The following is a 22,586-nucleotide window of genomic DNA, read 5'->3' as shown; positions in this document are numbered from 1 at the left end:
CTTAACTGAACATTCTAATGCTGATGTAACAAGCACTACTGGTAACTGACAGCAATGGAGTTCTAGAACACTGACTTCGAAAAAAATCAACTCTTCAAAGCATTAGCTCTTGCTGCTGTCATAGGGGTACTCACATGGTGAAGACGTCCAGGGAGTCAACGGGTCCTCTCACCACCTCGAAGTAGTTCTGGAGGATGGTGACGGTGCCAGAGAGCGCCTCGTGCCCGCAGCCGCAGAACAGCGCCACCCCGGCGTAGAGCAGGATGGTGGCGATCAGCGAGGCATACGGGATGCCGCCCAGGCATTTGATGCAGCACTCAAAGCACCCTGGGAAAATAAATAAATAAATACAAACCTAAATATATGCATTAAAAAAAGCAGAACACCCCCCGGATTTAAACAAGGGAGCCAGTTGACAGTTGACCAATCACTTCCCTGTCGCCGGGCGGAACGTTTTCTGTGGCGCTCTTCAAAAGAAATTGCCGGCAGCAGATTTAGTGCTTTAATACACAGCACGCAAACAGTATCGATCTGCGCCCGCAGCCCATACAGGGGCCAGCGCATGTTAGGAAGCCACTGAGGCTGCTGTGAGCGAACGCGATTTACGGTTCACAGTGAACGAGGCTGGGAGCTGAAGACCGGGGCACCGCAACCAGACCACAAAACGACCGTACATCATAAGAGTGACACGCGTGACCAATCACACCCATACAACCATGTTTTGTCACGTTTATTTTTTCACAAATGTCCTATTTTGTGTAGTTATTTGATGAAAATGTCTGTATCATCACCGCCCCCCCCCCTCCCCCAACTGCCATACTAATCCATATGGGTCCATATTGGACCACTGGCTTGGATCATTTGCTTGTTAAACACTGTGGGAAATTCAACTGTGCGTCACCCCAGATCTTGTCGATGTTTCAATACACAATCATTAGACATGCACGCCACGCCTTAAAATAGCCCATACTATTTATGCCTCCACAGGCTTTTTCAGACCTTGCTTGACTGGAGTATGTTCAGGGTTCTCTTCAGCATGGAAAACACAAAAAATGTGTTTTACACAGAAAGTCAAGAAACAAAATATAGAGGAAAAATGTTTTCTTCCTCTATATTTCAATCTTCTCCCAATTTCTGAAGTCCAATGATCCCATCCCATTGTCAGTGCCATGTTCTCTATTACATTCAGAAGATCCCATGTTGCTAGCTACTGCACAGTCCATAAACTGGGCTATGCAGTCTTTGTGTCAGAGGAGTACAGCTTCATGCGCAGTTAGGGCAGACTGATGCAGCTGAGTAGCAAAGTAGATGAAAGAACAGTAGCAGTTGAATATCTGGTGAGAATGTTCATGTTTCTGATGCAGTGCAAATTCAGAGAGTCCGTTTGCATGCCAGAGTAGGTAGGAAAAAGATTGATTGTTTTCATAGTTTTTTCCTCCCTGTTTATTTCATTCCGCTACTGCAAATGGGTGCAGGGATTGCGCTCCTCGTGAATCTCTTCATCTGAAAGGTGATACGATCTACTGACCCAGAGCGGGAAAATTAATAATGTAACCTATGTCTGGGATTTGATCTCTGTGGGATATAATTTCAGATCAATATCCCACTGGGGCCGTCTGCTAAATACAGCTACTGTTCACTCGCTGTATGTTTGAGTGTGTAGAGCAGTGTGTGTGCAGGTTGTCTGCATGTCTACGTGTAGAGATTATGTACTGTGTATTGTGATTTATGTGCGCCTGGTTGTAGCTTTTTTTCCTACACATTTAACTGCCTTTAATTTCTCTTTTCCGCACTAGTTTGGAATTGCCCATTGTGCTTCTAGTTACCACTACTGAAAACATAAATGCTGGATAGTAAATATATGGAATAGTATTATTATTTTTTCTGGAATTCAAATGGAGTAACCTATCCCTAGCCGAGTAGAATCTGTGTTCAGTTATAGCTGACACAGATATGTACAAGCCTTCTTGCTCGACCCCTGAGAAAACACAACATGCCATTCCACCATGCTGGCCCTAAACCCAAACTATATAAATATTATTAATGCATAATGTCTATTCGAAATAACGGACATTTGGTGATCCTGAAACCATTGCTTCTTTGTATAAGGCCCCATTCTGATCATCTGGACATGGAATTTGATGCCAAGAGTTTGACGACAAAGATTGGAGGCGATCGCCCGGTACTCGAATGCCGTGGAAGCCACAGCCGGTTCAGAGCAGGAGAACAATAAAGTCACGGCGTTCCCTCATTTGGGAATACGGAAGAGCGTCTGGATTTAAATCAGCTCGGATGCACGCGAGGAATGCTAAAGAAGCCGGAGTCTAGCGCAGAGTCGGAGGCGGAATGCCATCGGACCCGTCGGCCATTAAGTGCAGTTACAGATTCACGGCTTGCAGGAAGCAATGAGACGGGCTGTTTTGTCATTATTATCGCGCACGCATGGGTGGGGATGAGCATCAGATGGAATGGGTCAGGATTTTTCGTGATGTTTTCCCCCTGGCTGAGTGGGAGAGAGGTAGCGGTACGGGGCTCTCAGACACAGGCTGTGATGACTCATTCCTCCCAGGCAGCATCCATATGCGGCCCCCCTCCGCGCCCACACCCCTACCCCCACGCCCACCCCAATCCCTTTTCAACCTCCCTGCCCCCTTTTTTCAACCAGCAGCTTTACTGGTCTCCCCATGGAGTGGTGAGTGGGGACACCAGTCATGTTCTCACCCCTCCAGCCCCCACCCCAACATCCTTACATTGTCCCCTGACAGACTGACCACCAGTTGACCCCAAAATCCAGCCTACAGTCTGTCTGTGCTCCCCTGGTGGCAGTATAGAGGTAGTATGGCCTCTTGACCCCCACACAAAGCCCTCCTTGACCCTGCAGACCTCTGACAAAGACAGATAGATGGCCTAAGGAAAGCCGTTCAGTTCCTCATGGGCCAGCTCCTTACTGATCTGTCAAATCTGGTCTCCATGGGGATTTTAATTAATTAACTTTTTTTTGTACATGCATTTCCCCCACCTATTCACAGCTTCCACTGACTCCAGACTGGCCAATGATAATATAATACCCTGACCCCTCCCTTCATTACTAACATGGGTGCAGAGTATTACCTGGCAGCTCTTTTTCTGAATACTGACAAATAGGAAACCATGCTTTGAATGATTAGTATTAGCAGATGGGTACAAATTTGAGCATTATGTCACTTACTGCACTAATAAGGCTCAACGTGTAGCTAAGGGTACAACACTGAAAACTTACAATTAAAAAAAAAAAGAAATCCCAACATGATATGTATTTTTGGTCAATAATTTCAGATCAAGGGTGTTCTAGTATTACACCCAATTCCGGTTGAAAAAATAGACTTGTAATGCAGCAAACTCAATAATATGCACACTTAGCGCACTACACATAGAAAGCACTATAAAAATAAATATTTTTAATATCATGCCATTTTAAGTGTTATGATTTAACATCCCAGCCGTGGCTCCTCTACACTGCAACATCTAAAATGCGAAATAAACAAGCAGCGTTCACGCAGTGGCGGTTTGATCAATGAGGCATAGAAATTTCCTCCAGAAAATATTGACACAGGGTAGCTGTGAAATAGACAGAGCTAATACACATCCAGGGCTTATTCCAGAGTTCTCACCAAGACGGATTGCTCGGTGAGCCCAATAGCGCCTTATCAGCACAACGCCATTTCAAGCCCCTGTCCACCGGATGAGGGACACACACCTGAGTTAAAACTCATTTAAATGGTAATCCTCTGCTTTTGCCTAAAGCAGAAACATTACTTTAACTAAAGGAGGGAATGCTCCTCTCTGCACTCATTAATATGTATGAGCAACAGGCTGAGTTTTCTGGGAATACCATACATTAGTTGCCCTGTTTTCTTTTTTTTGTTGTTGTTTTTTTCTGATCTATTCTCAGCTTCAGATATTTAGAATGGCATCCGACTTCTGGATAAAACTTGGATAGGTGGACACGAAGTTGCTGAACTTCCAACAGCTTATACATTTTTCTTGCTTGGCATCTGCAGAGAACATTCCAGAACAACTTCCCTTAAAGGGTCATTATACCCTAGATAACTTCTTTTTTTTTTTGCTGTTTGGCCCAATATTTTCAAACCAGATAAACATGGCTGCCTGTTCATAAACTCACATATTCCACCTAAACAGCCCACTAAAATATGTTTCTGAAAACATTTGAGGTGAGAAATAGATCATGTAATTGCTGAGTCTTGAGTCAAATTTGATCAGCAACACCTAGTAGGACAATTTGATCCGAGTTTAAAACAGCTAGGTGCAGCTACACTGTACAAACTAATTTGCATAGAGAACACTTTATGCAAATGAGATGGACACTCCCACTCCAACCAGCCCCAGGAAGAATTTTTCATAATTCTGTAGTAGGCGGAGCCATGCTGAAACAGCAAGTGGAATTACTCTTTGAGGAAAATGTACACTGAAGGCATAAGCTGTCCTGATACAGAGCCTCAGATCAGTGGGAGGGAGATGCTGGGTTGGTCCAGTGGTCATAAATGCACAGCAGCTATCTGAGAGAGATCTCTAATTCACCTTAATGCCAGTGATCTCAAAGCCAAAGGTTTACACGGCACAGGGGCAGTGCTTCTTCCCCTGAAGTAGAAAACTGCCAGTCATGCCTGTGCACAGGAATGTAGCCAATCAGAAGCTGTCGTAGAGCACACAGTGCACATGTGCCAGATTACTGCATTGGCTAATGCTTTATCCACATACACGTAAATATGCAAGTATGTGCACACAAAACACACGTACACGCACAAAGTTGATTTTACAAGCCAATTATTATCTGACGTTCACAGCTCAAACAAGCTCATACATGCCTATGCTCGTGCACAGATACCCACGGCCAAATATAGCCCTGAATCTGCATCTTTGTGTTGTGTTCAGTACCTGACAATCTCGCCTTCCTCACACAAGTACACAGTACACTACAGTCTGTTCTTGATTGTGGATACTTTTTTCTTCTTTTTTAGTACAACAGTACAATGTAAGAAGCAAATGAAACAAGGAAACAGGAAAAACTATGCTTACATTTTTTGTTTTAGAAAATTGTTACTTTTTTAGTTGTTTCTGGCAGGTAACTGACATTAAGTTAAAAATTAAAGATTAAAAATGTATGCCCTGTTTCCCCATTTGCAATGAACACTTTGTCTTTGAATTATATCAGCCAAGACAACTCAATTAGTATCTATTAGTCCAATATTGAAACACCTTGGCAATGGACTGCACATTGACTGTAATGGACTTCCAAAGATATGCCTCCTTGAAGCAGTTTTTTTTTTCCTCCTCTATTTTGACTCTCAGAAAGTTATTCCTCTGTGGTAATAACTGTCAGAATTTTACAATTTGTAACAAATTCATTGTGCAAGCGATCACCCTCCAGTTAAAAAAAGCTGCGTGCATGTGATTAGTTCTTGCGAGCCAATTTCCAAATTGATTTGTAACTGACTATGCCTATATGAATTTTTTTTTTCTTTCTTGCGCGTCCATCTGTGAAATGATCTAATTCCGTCTGCCAGTGATTAAATTAACTGGTAGTAAAAGGAAACGACTGTGATATAGAGTACAGCCTAACCAATAAAATAAACATGATTTCACATTGTTAGACTCTCAGCAAGCAATGTGTTGCATAGGATATTTTAATAAGTGTTCAATATACCTGTAGTGGAATGTAACAATACATTAATATAATTGTGTGTGTGTGTGTGTGTGTGTGTTTGCCATGAATAGTTATACAGTACAAGACAAGACTTCAGGGTACATATATTGCCACAAGAGCCAGTCTGATTGGCCACATATGTCTTGAATTTTGTTCAGTCCCTTCCATCACTGAGAGCTGTGCAGCAATGCCATCTTCAATCTAAGGTTATGAAACAGACAGAGCAATTTAAAATCCACAGATTCACATCAGTGATGTAATCTGAAGATAGCTGAGCTGTGAACAGCCGGAGAGTGCGCCACCCATAACAAACACTGCTGGGGCCTCGCTGTTGTGGGAACATGATGACATTGTTCTTTAATGTTCCTGTGAGAGTCCTGCGATTGGCCGGGAGGGGGATTATTTGCTGTTGCGAAAGATATTCAACCCATCAATCAAGGAACATTTATATGTCAATAGCATCCCCCGTAGCCAAATAAATGTCAGCTGAATCAAACGATTATACGCCGCATTTTACTTAATTTATTGCACGCTGCCCATTAAGGTAAATACACATCCTAGACGGTATTCATTAAGCCTGTGTGCGGCTGGATAATTAACTTCATTCGTGATATAGTGTCACTCGTAGGAACCCCTACCCCAAGTACTGACGCCATGATGCTAGCTTGCTGGACGAAGCCAATTCATTTAATCTTCCCCACTTTTCATTGGCTTTGATTGATATAGCGGCCTGCCAGCATTCAGCAGCAGTCAGTACAAGTACAGCTGCCCATCCACATGCATTTACGGTCCTACCAAAAGCTGGAACGGCACAAGCTAACAGCTGCCGATGCTGTGGCCATCCTTTTAACCTTGGTCGCAGATGCAAACTGCTAACCGCTTTAGCCAGAGACCCTTTTCATATATGCAAAGCAATGGCATCTCCGTCCGTCGTTTGTTTCAAATCTGTGCACAGATGCCTGCATGAATGTGGTTAGCATCCATGCATCAAGTTGGGCTGTCAGGGACATGGGGTGCGATGGCATTCAGAGCCCCATCAAGCTCAGAGGCTGCTCTGTTTCATCTCCAGTGAATTTCTGCTTGGTTTCCTGCGTATGTGTGACTGGAATATAATGATGTAATGACTGTTTGTCTGTGACATCATTAATGCGTATGGGGGATAAAGGGGAATAATGCAGTCAATCTAAAGGCAGGAACACATACTGATGGACTACAAAGATGCATAAGCCTTCGCAAATGCATTTCTTGTGTAACGACACCAAACAAATCATAGCATAATCTATATATCTACACTTCCCAACACCACTTACAGTGCTCAGATGTACACAGACATGTATGCAAATGGACAAATATACACAAACGTCCAGTCACACACACACACACCACACACACGTTATCATTTAAGACATACTGAAATACAGATACACACAGGCAGATACGCACATCCATTCTCTTTACAAGTTTATTTGAAGCTAATGGCTGAAGAAGCACGGAGTTTAAACAAAATTCATGGCCTCGCTTTCCCTTTCCGGATGCAGACAAATCTAATACGCCACCGAATCGCTTAATGTTTCAATCAGGGGCTGTGGAGCGCCCCCTGCAGATCCTCTGTGAGACGCAGACCTCCACTGCTCCAGCATAATTTAATCAGCACAGAGCTGTTTGGCAAGGGAAGTCAATAAAACGTCCATTTCTACCACTTTTGAGTGGAATGGGGGACCTCACAGTACCACACAGTGCAAAGGCACAGTGCTACTTGGCCTTGTGTGCTTGTGAGTGTGTGTGTGTGTGTGCGGATATCATTTTAAAACAATGACCTCTGGTATCTAAAGCACATCCTTTATTTACTTACTATTAAGCGTCAATGATAAATACTGTGCAGATATTGTACATTCAATGTGAATATTGATACTGAAGGTGCCCACATGAACTCATGCAGTTGTCTCCATGGAGATAAAAAATGGGAGCAACTTAATCCTGCTCTGACGCTTCAACAATGCTTGCACGTCATTTCCTTCATTAAGATGTGCATAAATAAAAAATGCAAAAGGCAGAAACATTTTAAAGCATGCTGAACTCACATGCTGAAGGCACTTCTGGTTCTGTTTGTAAAAAACATATCTTTGACGTTCAAACACAAATATGTTCAATGGATTGGCTTAGTTTAAAAAATTTTAATGCTATAGCCGTTGAAATGACAATCATGTGTTCAACCCATCGGATAAAGATGACAATGATGCAACAACTCTAAGACCGAACCAGAGCTTGGACTTTGTGACTCTACAGTCGTAATCGTTATAGCAACAGAACATGCTACCCAAGGAGCTTAAGAAAACAAAGGCCTACCGCTGGCTCCAACGGTAAAGCACTCACACTGCTACAGTTTACTTTAAACAAGGGTAGTGACAACAGAAATTCACTTACTGCCAGTTCCAATTCCAGAAAATGCTAACGTGCTAAACACAAAGGTCTAATAAATGGCAGCGTAAGTCATACATTAGGATGGTAAGACTGGTTGTTTCATTCTAATAGTGTTTGGTAAATCAGGCTGTAAACCGTATAAAAATTCCAACGGTCGATGAAATTATCCCCAGTACAGCAAGCTGTGAGGGTCTGATATAATAAGTTGCCTCCGGGCTTAGCTTAAGCTATTACTTCTTAAATGATTTTTGATTATTCTAATGGAGGGATAAGAAAAAAACTGAAGAAACGAGGAAATAAGAAAAGATTAATACTTTTTCTCGCCGCCCAAAATGCCTTATGACGCAGGCCTTATCAGAGAAGAGTATATTCTGGGCTTTTTAGAAAGGCTGAGGTGGCACGGGAGTGTGAGCAATCGGGAGCACAGAAGAACAATGGCTCTGGGGTGCTCACACACACACACACACACGCCGCAGTCCCATATATCACCTGGGCTGCACATCTCAAGGGAGAGGGGGTGGGTGGTTGGTTGATTCAAGAGTAAAACGTGCTGAGAAATGCGGAGAAACTACACACTGCTAAGGAGTAGGGATGGGAATTGTTTAGATTTTGCTGATACTGGTGCTAAAATGATACTGGGGCAGTGCCAAAACAGTGCCTGTACCCGTACCTTCTATAAAATAAACAACAACATTAGATAATGTCTTTTTTTTTTCAAAGGAACTTGCAGAGTTGTTTTATTTTCTTGTTAGAATTATACTTTACGCTTATAAGTTATACTATTTTGCTTTGGGTGTTTTGACCAAGTCTAATGCTAGCTAGCTTGCTGATGGTACCTGCTGTCACTGAATGAGTGGTCAGCATGAGGGTGAAGTCAGTTAGTGAAGACATGTGGCACCAAAATCTGTTACGATTCGGTCCGGTAGGTACTGGTCATAAGGGAACCGGTGCCATAGTGGTACCAGGTTCCGGTACTCAACCCTATTACAGAGCGTGCTGAAATTGACTGGAGTGAGCTTCCCGAAGTTCTAATAGAATCCAATCACCAAAGAGGGGTGGCCAGAGAGTCAATTGCCCTGAGCTAGACAGAAGTATCGCATGATGCCACTGCACAAGATACTGCTGGCAGGCTCACCACAAACACTGGCTGCACCTCCTGCCCCCAGCTGAATTCCTGATTGGCACCAAGTGGTGTCAAAGTCACAAGGGGTTATTACAAGGTGTGAGAATGGTGTGAGAATTAATTGCTTTTTTCCCGAAGCGGACCGGGGCAGCAACTGCAATTTCACCAGGGAGGGACCAGAGAGGCATGAGGTGATAAAAACCGTCAAATGAAAATAAAAATCTTAACAGTGTGAGGATTCCACTCCAGTAGGTTCCTGTTGTTTTTGTTTTTTTTCCCCACCACATAATTTATTAAAACACTGACTGAAGAACAAGTCAGGAAATAGATTTGGGGTGCAGGCCTCTCCTAACACCAGAGAAAGACATAAACAGTGGTTACATAAGGCCAAGGGAATTACAAGCCCATAGGTTTAAAAGTTTAAATGGAATGTTGGGTAAGTCTGAAGGGGGAAACAGAGAGGGAGGGAGAGAATAGAGAGATAGGGGGTATAACTGAATGGCTTGTAAAATAGTAGTTCAGGCCTGTTTTCAAAGGATTTTTCATCTTAAGCCTCACATTCCTGGTAACCATTTTGTAAAATGTTCATTGTAATTTTGGATGAGGGTGCTGGATGTCAGGCATCCACATACTTTTGGCCATGTAGTGTACACTGTGTGTTGTGTAAGAATGAAAGAAATAAAAATGCTAACTTGTCTCTGAAGTTAAAGAAGTTCTGAAATAGGATCAAATGTCATGGAACCTGTCCGCCTCCTCTCTAAAGCCATAACCAAGACCCAATATTTATACCCAAGATCTGCAGACCTGGGATGGGAGTAGGCAAATACACGGGATACTCTCCTTCACGGTTCTGTGCAAACAGGGAGCCACTCGGTCATTCCAAGTGCCCTTGAACCATAAACACTGTCTATGGAAACCACTTCAGCATCTGGTCCCCAGAGAGATGCAACACAGACAGCTGCTGATGAAACCTGGTCTTAGAATCAATGCCCCGCCCTGATTCCACCCAACCCCCACCGCGTGCTCCGCACTGTCCAAATCCCTTAACGTCCAGGACGTTAACGGCCCACTAAATCACCAGCTGCGCTGGACGTAGAGTCATGGAGGGCTCTGGACCTCCAGTGACACGAGCAGGTCATGTGTTTGCGTCCCTTCAGCAAAATACTTAACCCAGATTGCCTCCCAACCCTGGGCAGCTGAGATGAGCTTCCTGCAGGGCCTGATTAACATGTCAGTCAAGCACCATGACTGACACACCAATGTGCCACAAAGTGTGAATCAGAATAGAACGAGCAACAAAAAAAATGACCACATGACATGACCTTCCCTCCACCACAGAGATTGTGATTTGCACTAGAGCATCCTGATTGTCTTGAAGACCCCCTCCCCCATACCCTCCCCACCTCAGGGGAACCATATGCCAGCACCACAGACCGGGAAGTAGTGATGTCTCATGTATCAGTTTTGATGCACCCCTCCCCCCACCCTTACTCTGGCCACCATCATGTCATGGTTTAGCGGTAACTTCGCAAAATAAAACAGTGTGATTTTTTTTCCAATTCTCGAGCCAGCAGTTCGCCAATACCACCCCCTGCATTCCACAGTAAACCGAATGAGTCATCCTGAATCTCGGTCTCGTCTCCTCTGGGCACCGCCGGCCCCAGGACCGCTCTGCCGCAAACTTATCGTCCACTTTATTTTCCACGATGGCTTAATTATTGCGCTGCCCCCCCCACCCCACCCGTGAGCGCACACTATCGAAAACAACAAATGGTGAGCCGAGTGAGAGAGCTCTGGCTGCTTCATCCATAATTTAGGCCCAGCTCAGCGCCTGCCTCTCCGAGAGGTGTCTCTGAGCCCATAAATAATTCAGCGGCGTTCGCGGCGCCCGCCCCGCTCTGCGCCCGCCCGCTCGCTCTCTCATTCAGGCCCCTTCCCTAACGAGAGACCAGGCTGAAGGGATTCGCCGGCTGTGGTTCTCCTCAGCTCCTGGTAGGCTGGTGGGTAGATCAGAGTCAATGGGATGTCGAAAAAAGTGACAGGGTAATATTTGCTGTGGGCGTTTTAGCGTGAGTGAGCCTGAGCGGTAGCTTTATAGCGAGGCTGCTGCAATGTCAGGGCAACATCCCAGCGTTGTCGACGCGTAGCAGAAATGCTGTGAGAATGCTCTGAGTTGAAAGGGAACTACATGTTCTCAACTCCAAATTAAGATTCTGAAAACTATTTATTTTTCAGGTGCAGGATCAGTACATATAATTAAAAAAAATATATAATTATAAAATGTATCAAAGACAGCAGTCCCAAACAGACAAATGTATTTCAGCTATGCTTTGCGTGTGATTCTCTATTGCTGGGCAAACTCAAAGTTCTGAGGATCACGTCAAAAACAATGTTCATCCAGATTAATTGGGGTTATAGCTTTTGAGGTCTGAAACTGCAATCTTACATGTCCTGTGCCAAATAATAGTAACTGATGCACAGACCTTAACATAAGTCCACAATTAATGTGAATTGTGTTGAAATACAACCACCAGCTGAATGGCAATACAGTGGTCCATTAGCCTTACGACACAGCTGAAATGACTTAGCAGGTTTCTTACTGCGAGGGATCTGGTGATTACTTTGTTCTGCACACAAAGGGCAGAATAACACAAGGCATGTGATCCTGCCTCTAATTTTTACATGACCCAAATCTGAATCACTGCTTTGATGCCGACGACACATCTCCTTCAGAGCAACAGAACGCGTTGCCCCCGACGACAAAGGGGTTCCCTCCCCGCCCCCCCACCCCCCCGTCCATCCGTCCCGACGTCCCCTCATTTTCCCCCTCCGATCCCCACCCCATCTGCCAGACAACAAACGGGCAACAGGGGGATTAGCCTCTGCTTTAATCCAAACGAGGTCAGAGGTCACAATTATCTAATGGTTACCTCTTGGGGGAAGCAAAAGAGGAGGAGCTTTATAGAAAGAGTGACCGAGTAACAATTAAAAGACAAAGAGACCCAGCCTTGCCTGTATCTCACTTTACATGAATACACACAGCATTGTGAGGACAAGGGGTCGGTCAGAGGAACTGGGGCGGTTGTGGTGCAAAAATGATTTATGACAATATATACAGTTATGACAATACAGACTGGGATAAAATCACCCCAGAAGCACCCTCAACTGGGTTTTTAAAAAATAACACAAAAATGAGGCTTTAAATCTTTCTGTATTATTGATGTCTTCATCGAGTCATTTGTCAGACCGCTAGGAAATCTGACAGTAATTGGTGATATTCAGGTACGTTTGAGACATGGCACCTTCAATTTTTCATGCACAAAAATTACAAACCCTAACTATTCACTCCACACCAATAGTGCCGCCAAACATTTGCAGTACAGAATAACTTAGCAAGACCAGGGATGGTGGGTCTTTATGGCCTGGCCCACAGATAATAAACAAAGAAGAAAAAAAGTGAAGGGTTTGTATGTTTGTTAACATTTAGCTCCCTTCTCCCTTCACTTCTAACCCACCCCCCTGCCTGAAGCCAGCAGGTTTTGAACTCTACGGGCTCCTGAATCATCCGCGCATGTTTAATCGACCAGCGGGGTTGCCATGCCAACCAACGGTGCAAATTCTACTTGAGAGCAGTGACCCACTTACTGTACGTCAACAATTTCTGTGGGACAATAGTGAATCAGACACATTACAAAGATTGTGCTCTGGGGCAATTAGGCAAGGGTTCCTGCCTGAAAGCTCAAACACTGATTTTCAGGGTTAAAAAAAAAAAACGCAATAGCTGAGTATACAGTTTCGTTCACCGTAATGTGCATGTGAAAACAATTAACTTATGACACCCAACAATATCCCCCTACAAGCACCTTATTTATATCGTAGTAATCTCTTATTAAACTCATAGTCAAAAAAGTGATTATTCACATCTGCACTGATGACTGTAACATGCTTTTTTTAATGAGGTCACACGAGAAATGCCCCCAGATTTGACCTCACCAGCTACATCCTTCAGAGCTCTGCATGCTTCATTGCTATTAATAGGTATAAAAGCAAGTATGAAGAACAATTTGTGGAACTGGCCTGAGCTAGTCATGGGCGGAGATCAGTGCGATATGGGGGTGGGGGTGGGAGTGGTGGGGGCAATCGTACAGGAGGGTGCAGCTAAAGGGCGCACGGTTGGGGGTGGAGGCATAGCACTGTGCCCTGCTTCGACACACGGCTCCAGGAAGCCTGAGGAAAATCGCTGGCCTAATACAGTTAAGACTGGTTTTAAGGGACAGGACTGGTAATCCTTACACAAAAAGCCCATTGCCAACCTATTGTATAAGGGATTGAGACAGCTGTCTACTGTTCTGCCAACAAGCTGTACATTCAGACAAGTATTTCACACTGTGCAAATGACTGTGCCTGTTTCTGTTCTCTTACTGGACATGAATACCCCATTTGTGTAGTTACAAATGGCATCATCTCCTGTATAATTTTTGGTAATTAATGTACAGCTGTGGCTTTAAATGCTTTTATTTTTATATATATATATATATATATATATATATATATATATATATATATATATATATATATATATATATATATATATAGTTCCGTACATATAAGGAGGTACATGATGCTGTTTGATTCATTGAAACTGTGCTGTCATTGATTTAGCTTGTTTTTCTTCTGAATTCACTAGCATGTTTGCTTGGTTCACAGCTGTGGGAATGTTGTTACTCATTTCTTCTAAGCCCTCCAGTCATGCAGGCTGTGGTCTCAATCATCTGCATATTTCCCCTATTTTCAAGTTGTGTTGTGCAAGAACCTTTTACACAAGATAAAAAGTAGAGTAAAGTTTTACCACATTGTCGCTAGATTTAATCTAGTCTTTTGGGTCTATGGACATTATCATTATTACAGTAATATTTATTTATTTATTTACTTTTGCTATGTATTTCTCAATACAAAAGTCAGGGTTACTTCCCAGAAATCTTGCAGCTGGTTCAACTGGTTGAGCCAAAAAAATAAAGAAGCCGGATTCCCATTTGTCTACAAACCCTAACAGGACAGGACCTGGTTATGTTTTTCATGGCTTGTGTTTGTCTGGGAATCTGATCCAAAGAACAGCGAAACAGTGTGTGAGTGAATGAAAATGTCTGTTTGGCATTCCTGCTTTTATTAAAGTGATTGGCCCTTCAGCTAATGCTCAATATGTATACAATTATATATGGAGGAAAATAGGTTTTTGGAGTTCTTCACGGTGTCCACCATGTTCTTCAGAATAACAGATCTTCAGAATGTTGTGAGTATCCACCATGTTCTTCAGAATAACAGATCTTCAGAATGTTCTGAGTGCCCAACGCGTGCCCCTGTTTGACTGAAGATTATCCCGGGGCAGGGGGGTGAGGATTTAGGCTGTGTGACATGGTTATGAGGCCCTAGGTCCCCTCCTCTGCCTGCCTTTTTAATGAAATCATACATATTCCACACAGCTCAATGCACACCCCACTGTACGGCCCACATTAAGAAATACATTACTGCCAATATCACTATATGCAACTGCATATAGAATATATTTAATTATGGAATTAAACAGATATAATACTTTTAATGCTGTCTACGATTACATGTTTGATATACTGTATATCACAAACATTTCTGGATTTTAGATATGAATAAATTACCCCCCCCCCCTTTTTTTTAGTGGGGTAAATCTGTATAAGGTGCTATATTTGTATGGGCAGCTGCGGAAAGCCAAGTGCACCTGTCCCATCTGACTAATGAGAGATTGGCCAGCTTCACCAACCACCCTGAGAACAGATGAGTGACTAGTCGAGGCAAGCAGATTGGACGTGAAATTCGACTGATAGCGATGATAACGACATCGGCAGCGTTCCAGGTGACGAGCTCCGCGTTCACAGCCAAAGCCCTACTGCAGCTACACAGCCTCATTAAACCACCCTCCTCTCTCTCTCTCTCTCTCTGTAATACAATACTGTAAATAACAGTAAAAGATAGCGATAGAGTGCAATGGCAGAGTGCTTTGGACTGAAACTGACACCAACTATCCAGTGCTGGGAGTGCTGAAAATCTTTTCTTTTTGGTCCATGCCCCCTCCCCCCCGCCCCCCCACCCTCCCCCCTTGGTTTATGGCAGCCATATAAATCCCCCGGAAAGGCCCAGGCTGGACCTGCCAGACCATCGGGCAAGGCAGACAGATTGAGCTCAGTGGGAGGGGGGTGGTGGGGAGAGGGGGTGTAGGTGCCCAGAGAGAGCAGCGCATGCAAATCGAGCCCGTCCTATTAACATACAATAGACACTGGGGGACAATAAAGACTGGGACACCGGCCGCGCAAACAACTACCGCACACACAGCAAGACAATAACCATTTGTGTTCCACGTTGCATTGCAAGTCAACTACAAATGGCCTAATGCACCTTTTTTTTTTAATCACAAATGACTCAATAGCCACAGACCACATACTGCATACCGCACGCGTAAAATGCACCGAGTATTAAAACAGTTGCGTGTTTTGCATCTTCAATGCAAAATACATCTAAAAATGCTACTCCTTTAGACTGTCGCTGGTCAGGTTCTGTTGTCCGTGTGGGGCGCGTGATTTAATTTTGTGGCTTGCTCCCGGACTCGTCATAATGAATGGGGCATCAGATACAGGGCGCACTGGGCGGTGGAGCAATGCATTACCCCGTCCCGAGCCGTATGAGGAACAGCGTCATTAAACCCGGAGACCGGGGCGACTCCTCTGCCCCACCGAAAATGATCTTTCACGCGCAGCGGCTGCAGGAGTGTGATCTATGCTTCGCCACCGGACAGTTACCTGATTCACTTGATATAGTGAGCAATGCAAGAAAAAGACCCAGCTACTGATCAAACACATACTGCACGTGCCGTCCAAAGATGTGTCTGCTGACGCTATGACATTTTTTAAAACCCAGCGTTAGTGATATAAATTACTGACCTGAAAGTAATTGGCCTTAGCATTTTTCATACCTCCCTCTTGCCTCTTTGCCCTGCGATACGTCAACCTGTAAATGCTTAATGCACTAAGCCTGCAGTACAAGCCTGTGTCTCTTTAATGACATAAGACTGTACGGAGGCATAAATCTGTTACTCATTAATAGGAAGAGGCTGCTATGTAAGCCCATGTCTCCTTAAAGAAAAATATTACTCAGCAGTGCAAGACTACATAGTGTGAAGCCACTATGTAGAACTGGACAACAACAGGGGGCCAATGCACCCCTGGGGGTCCTTGAAGGTACTGTTGGGGGTCCCTGGCCAGACGTGATATACAATGACAATATACTGCACAGATTTGGGAAAATATTCCAAAATTAAAATTTTATATAACCCCTATGATGGGGTCCCATGGATGCCTTTGAGCCTGGGTGGGGTCCCTGCCTCAGAAAATGTTAAAAGGCCCTGTTAAAAACAGTGACTCGTGAAGTGTGTATATCTACGCCTCAACAGGGTAAGGCAGTACATTATGGCTGTAGCGTACAATATGTCTATGCCCCATCAGAAAATGCCTCATTAGTAAGACTGTTGTGTAGAGATGTGGTTCATCATTAGAGTGCTTCTAGTACAGAAGGGTACAGATTAATAGAGATGTGGCACAGTGTAAACCTTTGACTCCATGATGGATTATGGCTGCGGCGTAAAGGGCGACAGTGTGCCGGGGCACTGAAGACGGGCCTGCATGCGCGGGCCAGACAGAATCCAGATGTCACTGTGGTTCCACTCAACAGCTCATCTCCGAAATGCTCATAACGCCGCCATCACGGCCTCCTGCTTGTTCAATGTTTAACGGCTGCCAGATGGAAAAATCTATCTGACCCATTAACCAAAACAAGTCCGGCCTTAATGGGCCTCTTACATTAAAATATGGCCGCTGTTCTCTGACCCTGTGACACAATTTCCCTCTCTCTCTCTCTCTCTCTCTCTCACACACACACACACACACACACACACACACTTTGTCATTTGTAGGCCCCTATATAATACAGTAAAATGATGGGCCCTATTTGACAGTGAAATAATTATAAAAAGTCGCTAATTCATAGATGTATTCCTCAGTGTTTCATGGCTGATGCATATATTCGTAGATATCATTCTTCTGTTGACAGCATGATAACTGCATTTCCCAGGATTAAGTATCAATTCTCTTCTGAAAGAAAACAGTGTTCTCTTTCCTGGATAGAAATGACAGGTTTTTGCTGAAGGGAGTTGCGTGATGAATGTCATTTGATACTCCCGGTCAGCGGCAGTTTAGCACGCGTCCCTAAAACAATTTTCAGATCTGCCTGTCAAACCGAACACTCCAATGACACTTCCAACAGGAGGTCCCATTTGTGTAGCAGCACACACACGTGCCAGACACCCCTCCAGAAACTAACAAGATGAGATGATGCAATAGCACCGATACCCAGAATGCATTTCTTATTTCCCGCTTATATACATTTTTTAAATATATCACATTTCATCTAAAAATTTTTATTTATTATTTATCAGCTCTTATATTAGCATTAAAAAGAGAAAATCGATTTCCTGAAACCAAAGTAATGGCAGCAAAATCAAATCAAAGTTTATGGATTAAAGTGTTTTACACATTTACAAAATACCAAACAAATTAGCTAATAAAAAGATCAATGAAAATTAATTGTGACAGCGTAATGAAAGCAAAATCATGCGGGGATCAAAACTGCCCATTGTTAATTGTTCCTGACATAAGTAAGGTAAGCATTTATAAACGCCTACACCATGGTGCCAAACTGAGACTGGGTCTGAAAGGTTTTTGTTTTTTTGTTTTTGTTTTCCCCCAAATATGATTAATGGTCTCACAAGGCAATGACTGCTCGTCAATCACTGTGTGACAAAAGAGCTGACATCTGAATCAGATTAGACCAAACAGAATTTGCTATTGCGGTATGTGCCACATGACTGCAGGGGATCAACCCTAGAAAGACAAACAAATGAAATGAAAGGCATATTCCATAGCATAGCTTCCCAAACCACAAGGTTTTCAGTGTTAAAGGGGTATTTAAAGATGCATACTCTGTGGTTATAGCCAATTTATTGTGGCTGAACATCACATTAAGAGACGTCCTCTTGAGTATGGCTACTCTTTATCCAAGACATACAATATTCGAACCAACTTAGAATGGGACACCTTCTGCTACATCCCTTACCAACAAACATAATCTTTGACAAATTTTGCATTTTGTCCTTATGTTTTACTTGGAAATAAATAAAATATAATCAATAAATATAAAACAATATATGAATCTATATGAAGCAAAAACAATGTATTTTTTTCTATTCATTCTGGTCATCGCTGAACTGAATGTGAATCTACATATCTAATCGACATGAACAGTTCAGAAGGTAGTCATGAGGTCCATTAGCTCCCTCCAAAATGTCAATCAGCACAGTTTTTCAAATCTCCTCCTACAGTCAAGACCTGCTTCCCCTTTATGTGAATATTGCTAGTGATGTGAACTTCTATTCATTGTATTATAAAATGCATTTGATGACTGCCAAGATTGAATGCTTGAATTATCCAATTCCTCATTCCCCCCAAGCACTGATTCCCTATGTCTGTGAAAACTAATGATCTGAATTCGCTCATGCATTCAGATATAAAAATGAATATCAGTGAGATGTTTTTTTTTTTTTTTTTCTGAAGCTGTCGCCCACCAATACTGATGAGAAAGGGCACGCCACTGACTTTTGTTAATTGACAATCTGTAATATTCTGACCCAGGTAATCAATTAATTATCTCATGCTTGAATATTCACATATTCAGAATGTCAAATATATGACTTCATCCCTGTGTGGAACTGTGGTATTACCATTCAGAGTATGAAGAGTATGAAGGTGTGCCTCCAGCACACGCTCAGTGCAGGTTGGGTAATGGTTAAGAAACCATCACCTTTTTGCAGGTTGCCTGCTACGCTAGCCTTGGTGGGAATCACTTCCGCTTGGTCCAAACTCTGAGTCTCTGACTGTTCCCTCCATCCTAAAATTGAGCTCTCTGCCTGGTCCAGTTCTGATGTCACGTCGGAGATTAAGCTCCAAGTGACCCCGACTATGACGTGATGAATGCTGGCACAAGAGTCGTCGTATTTAATGCTGATGCTAACCGTGAAAGATTAGCACTACCTCCGGTACCTACCTTTAAAGAGGCAATGAACAAAGAGGAAAAGCTCTGATAATCTCCCCAAGGGTAAGAAGAACTGAGATCTTCCTCTGATCTCTGTCCCTGATCTAAATGGAGTGGATTGCAGTCAGACTATGAAAAAAGAGGATTGATTGACTTCTCAGCCTTATCACGCTCAAAGGCCCTGGGGATGTCCAGTGCTCCAAACTTTAAAATAAGCCAGCTAAACTTCACACCCAACCCTCACAAGACTGAAAAATGTCCAGAGGCCCAAATGTCTTCCCAGAATAGAAGCTGACAGCTTCTAGGCAAGAGCTTTCTTCCTGTGCCCATCTTCTGTTGGCTGGGAATACAGACAGCAAGAGCCTGGATTTCTGCATAACAAAGATCTTCAATTCTTTGGGCTAAAACGATCCCAAGATCGATAGATGGACAGAGACACAGATATTCTCTATACTGATATCAAGATAGTCACATCAAAAAAGCTGGTATATCCTGTAAATTAGTCTTGTAAATGATAGTGTTATTATTCACCCAACATTAATTCATTAAGTACATTTTGAATTGGCAAAATCAGCTTTTCTGATTATCTATTAGAGAATTATTTACTAATCCAATAAACACTGTAGCTACTAGCAACCTTTATTGGAAATGTGTTTGTGGATCAGCACAGCCAAACTCTTCATTGGGTATAAACTATGCCACTAAAATGGCAATTCATTTTTGTCTGATAAAATATGTAACATAAAAACCTGTTTCGACTTGAATCAGTGCATGTGTGCCCCATGAAGAGGTTTTTTATAGCCTAATCAACACGGGGCAAAGGATCCTGTTCGAATTAACACAATAAAATTAATAAGACACCGAACACTCTCCTTCTGGGTGTGCTGTTCCACAACTTTGCTGAACGCTGGGGGTTACATTTGTATGGCTTCAACTGCCACAAATGCTTTGCTCAATGGTTTCATTCACTTTCCAGTATTTTTCAGAAACAATTTAGGCCCATACAAAATAGTCCCATGTAACGTCAGCCCTTTTGGGTTATATATGTGAACAAATGTGTTTTCTGTTTGTTAGAATCACATTTGTGATTCGGAGCTAAAAAACATAGTTTGTGCAGTTGACATCTCCATGCCAAAAACAGTACCTGTGTCCTGCAATAACACAGACAGATTCATAATTAAGAATTCAACATAGCGGAAGCTATATAAACAACATTAGCCTCATTAGGCTTGACAATCATGAAACAACCCTTCCATCTTCTTGCATTATTCATACACACAGTGCATGTTTCTATGCTAAATGGCCCACAGTTTGATGCTCATAAAGTAGATGTTAAGTATGTCCCTTGAGAGCAATAACAATGCCAGGGTTGATTTGAACCCAAGCTCCAAAATGCACGTACCTGTCATTTTTGTTTTTAGCAAGCAATATCTAAAGCACTTGGTTCATTAAAATAAAATCTGATAAAAATCTGGTGACTCCTGTCTTATGGAAAATATAATGGTTCTGTATTGCAGTAGCATTGGCAAATTAATTGGCACAACATATATTGCAGTTGAGCAGGCGTGTCATTTAATCATATACTTGACACATTACCATGAATAATTGCAAAAGTTAAAAATGTCATCAAGAAAACAAAGGTTGGGGTGTTAGAAGGAATCTTGACTGCAGTGTCACTAATGCCTTTTAACTTGGCAAAGCAGTTCCTCCCAACAAATTGTCTGAGAACATAAAATGTCTGAGAGAAGAAGGTTAGTAAGGAAAAATACTGTGCAACTGCAAGTATAGTATTTTCATTAAGTACTCCAAAAAAGCAATGACAATAAATCTCTCTTTCTCTCTCTCTCTCTCTCTCTCACACACACACACAACTCATTTGGAGGCTCAATACAATGCAGTACAATCTATCTCATTGCATCATATGCTATTAAATAAACAATTCTGTACCAAACAAAAATTATAAAAACAATTTATCAGAACAGTTGTGTTTATAATTTATCATTGCTGTGTGGGTCAATGCCCTCATTTTCATCCAAACCTTGATTATTCTGTCACAAGTGATTTATAATCATTCCACTGAATAGAATTTCACTCCAGATAGGTATTACATGTAGAAATTTTCATTACCATTTCAGATCCTGCATTCTAATCTAACACTAGTGATGTCACAATAGCCCTACAAAAGTAAAGCCAGAGATGTCCAAGGGTTGCGGCTTAACTAGTTTCCCATTGGGGAAGATAAGCTTGACTCCCCCACAATTCTTCAGATCAATGGCCTCACCTGTACAGATACAACTAATGATAAATTATAGATTTGGATTACGGAGTCCATACTCCCATTATAGAATGCTTAATGTGCTACATAAGACCACATATATCACAATATAACTGTGATACAGTGCATACAGTGGTGTCTTGTGGCCTGCCCCACCACTGGAGCTCAATACTAGAGGCACTGCAGTACCATGGACAGCACCTATCTCACCTGAGTAGCAGAACCACATGAGGCTCTAATTTGTCTGCGGTACTATAGACAGCACCTCTCTCACAAATGAATGTGCCAGTACATTTACATATATCTGTAGCACAAGTAGTAAGAAATATGCATGGCTATGATACATATGATTTTGCTTTAGTTTATAGTTTACAATATTTTGAGTTGTGTGTTTTGTTTTTCTTTCTCTGATCTTTTACTTAATCAGTATAGGCATTTCATTCCTGAACTTTCCAAAGCCACAGGCCACATTGATAAATGGTACACAGTGTAGAGTTCAGCACCATGAAAATGAGCGCTCTGTAGAAATGTGCTACTACAACAGAAGGCTGACCTCTTTACGAGAGCTCAGCATTCTTTCCAGCAACACAGATTATTAAAATCATTAACATAATTAAAGGCCAACGGCCCGAGGAAGGTAAGCTATCTCTCTGCACTGAATACAATCTGATGGGCTTTATAAAGGTCTACCAAATGAAGCCAGATCCTGAATACTACTTCAGCCCCAAGCAACCAACTTCAAAGCCCAAGATGAATGCTGTTGCTCTTGTAGATCACGTTGCTATAATTCAGATGCATTTTCCGAAGGATATTTTCAGCTTTTTGTATGTGAAAACAATTACTGTGGTACGCCTACATTTCCCACTTGTTCTCAGATTCATGCTGAATAACCT

At 42.6% G+C, this 22,586-nt stretch overlaps 1 protein-coding gene across 3 annotated transcripts in view; it reads right to left on the bottom strand.

Annotated features, from left to right (window-relative positions):
- The window catches only part of gpm6ab (glycoprotein M6Ab), a 57,892-nt gene that overhangs the window by 11,118 nt on the left and 24,188 nt on the right, over positions 1-22,586 (bottom strand). For all 3 annotated transcript variants that reach the window (XM_064335091.1, XM_064335093.1, XM_064335090.1), the window contains exon 2: positions 135-327. In XM_064335091.1, coding sequence (XP_064191161.1) covers positions 135-327 — 193 coding nt within the window. The remainder of the gene's footprint in view (positions 1-134; positions 328-22,586) is intronic.

This window comes from Anguilla rostrata, chromosome 5 (genome assembly GCF_018555375.3).
Source record: "Anguilla rostrata isolate EN2019 chromosome 5, ASM1855537v3, whole genome shotgun sequence".
Taxonomy (NCBI): Eukaryota; Metazoa; Chordata; class Actinopteri; order Anguilliformes; family Anguillidae; genus Anguilla; species Anguilla rostrata.
The sequence above is the reverse complement of the archived record's forward strand: the minus strand, read 5'-3'. Positions and strand labels throughout refer to the sequence as shown.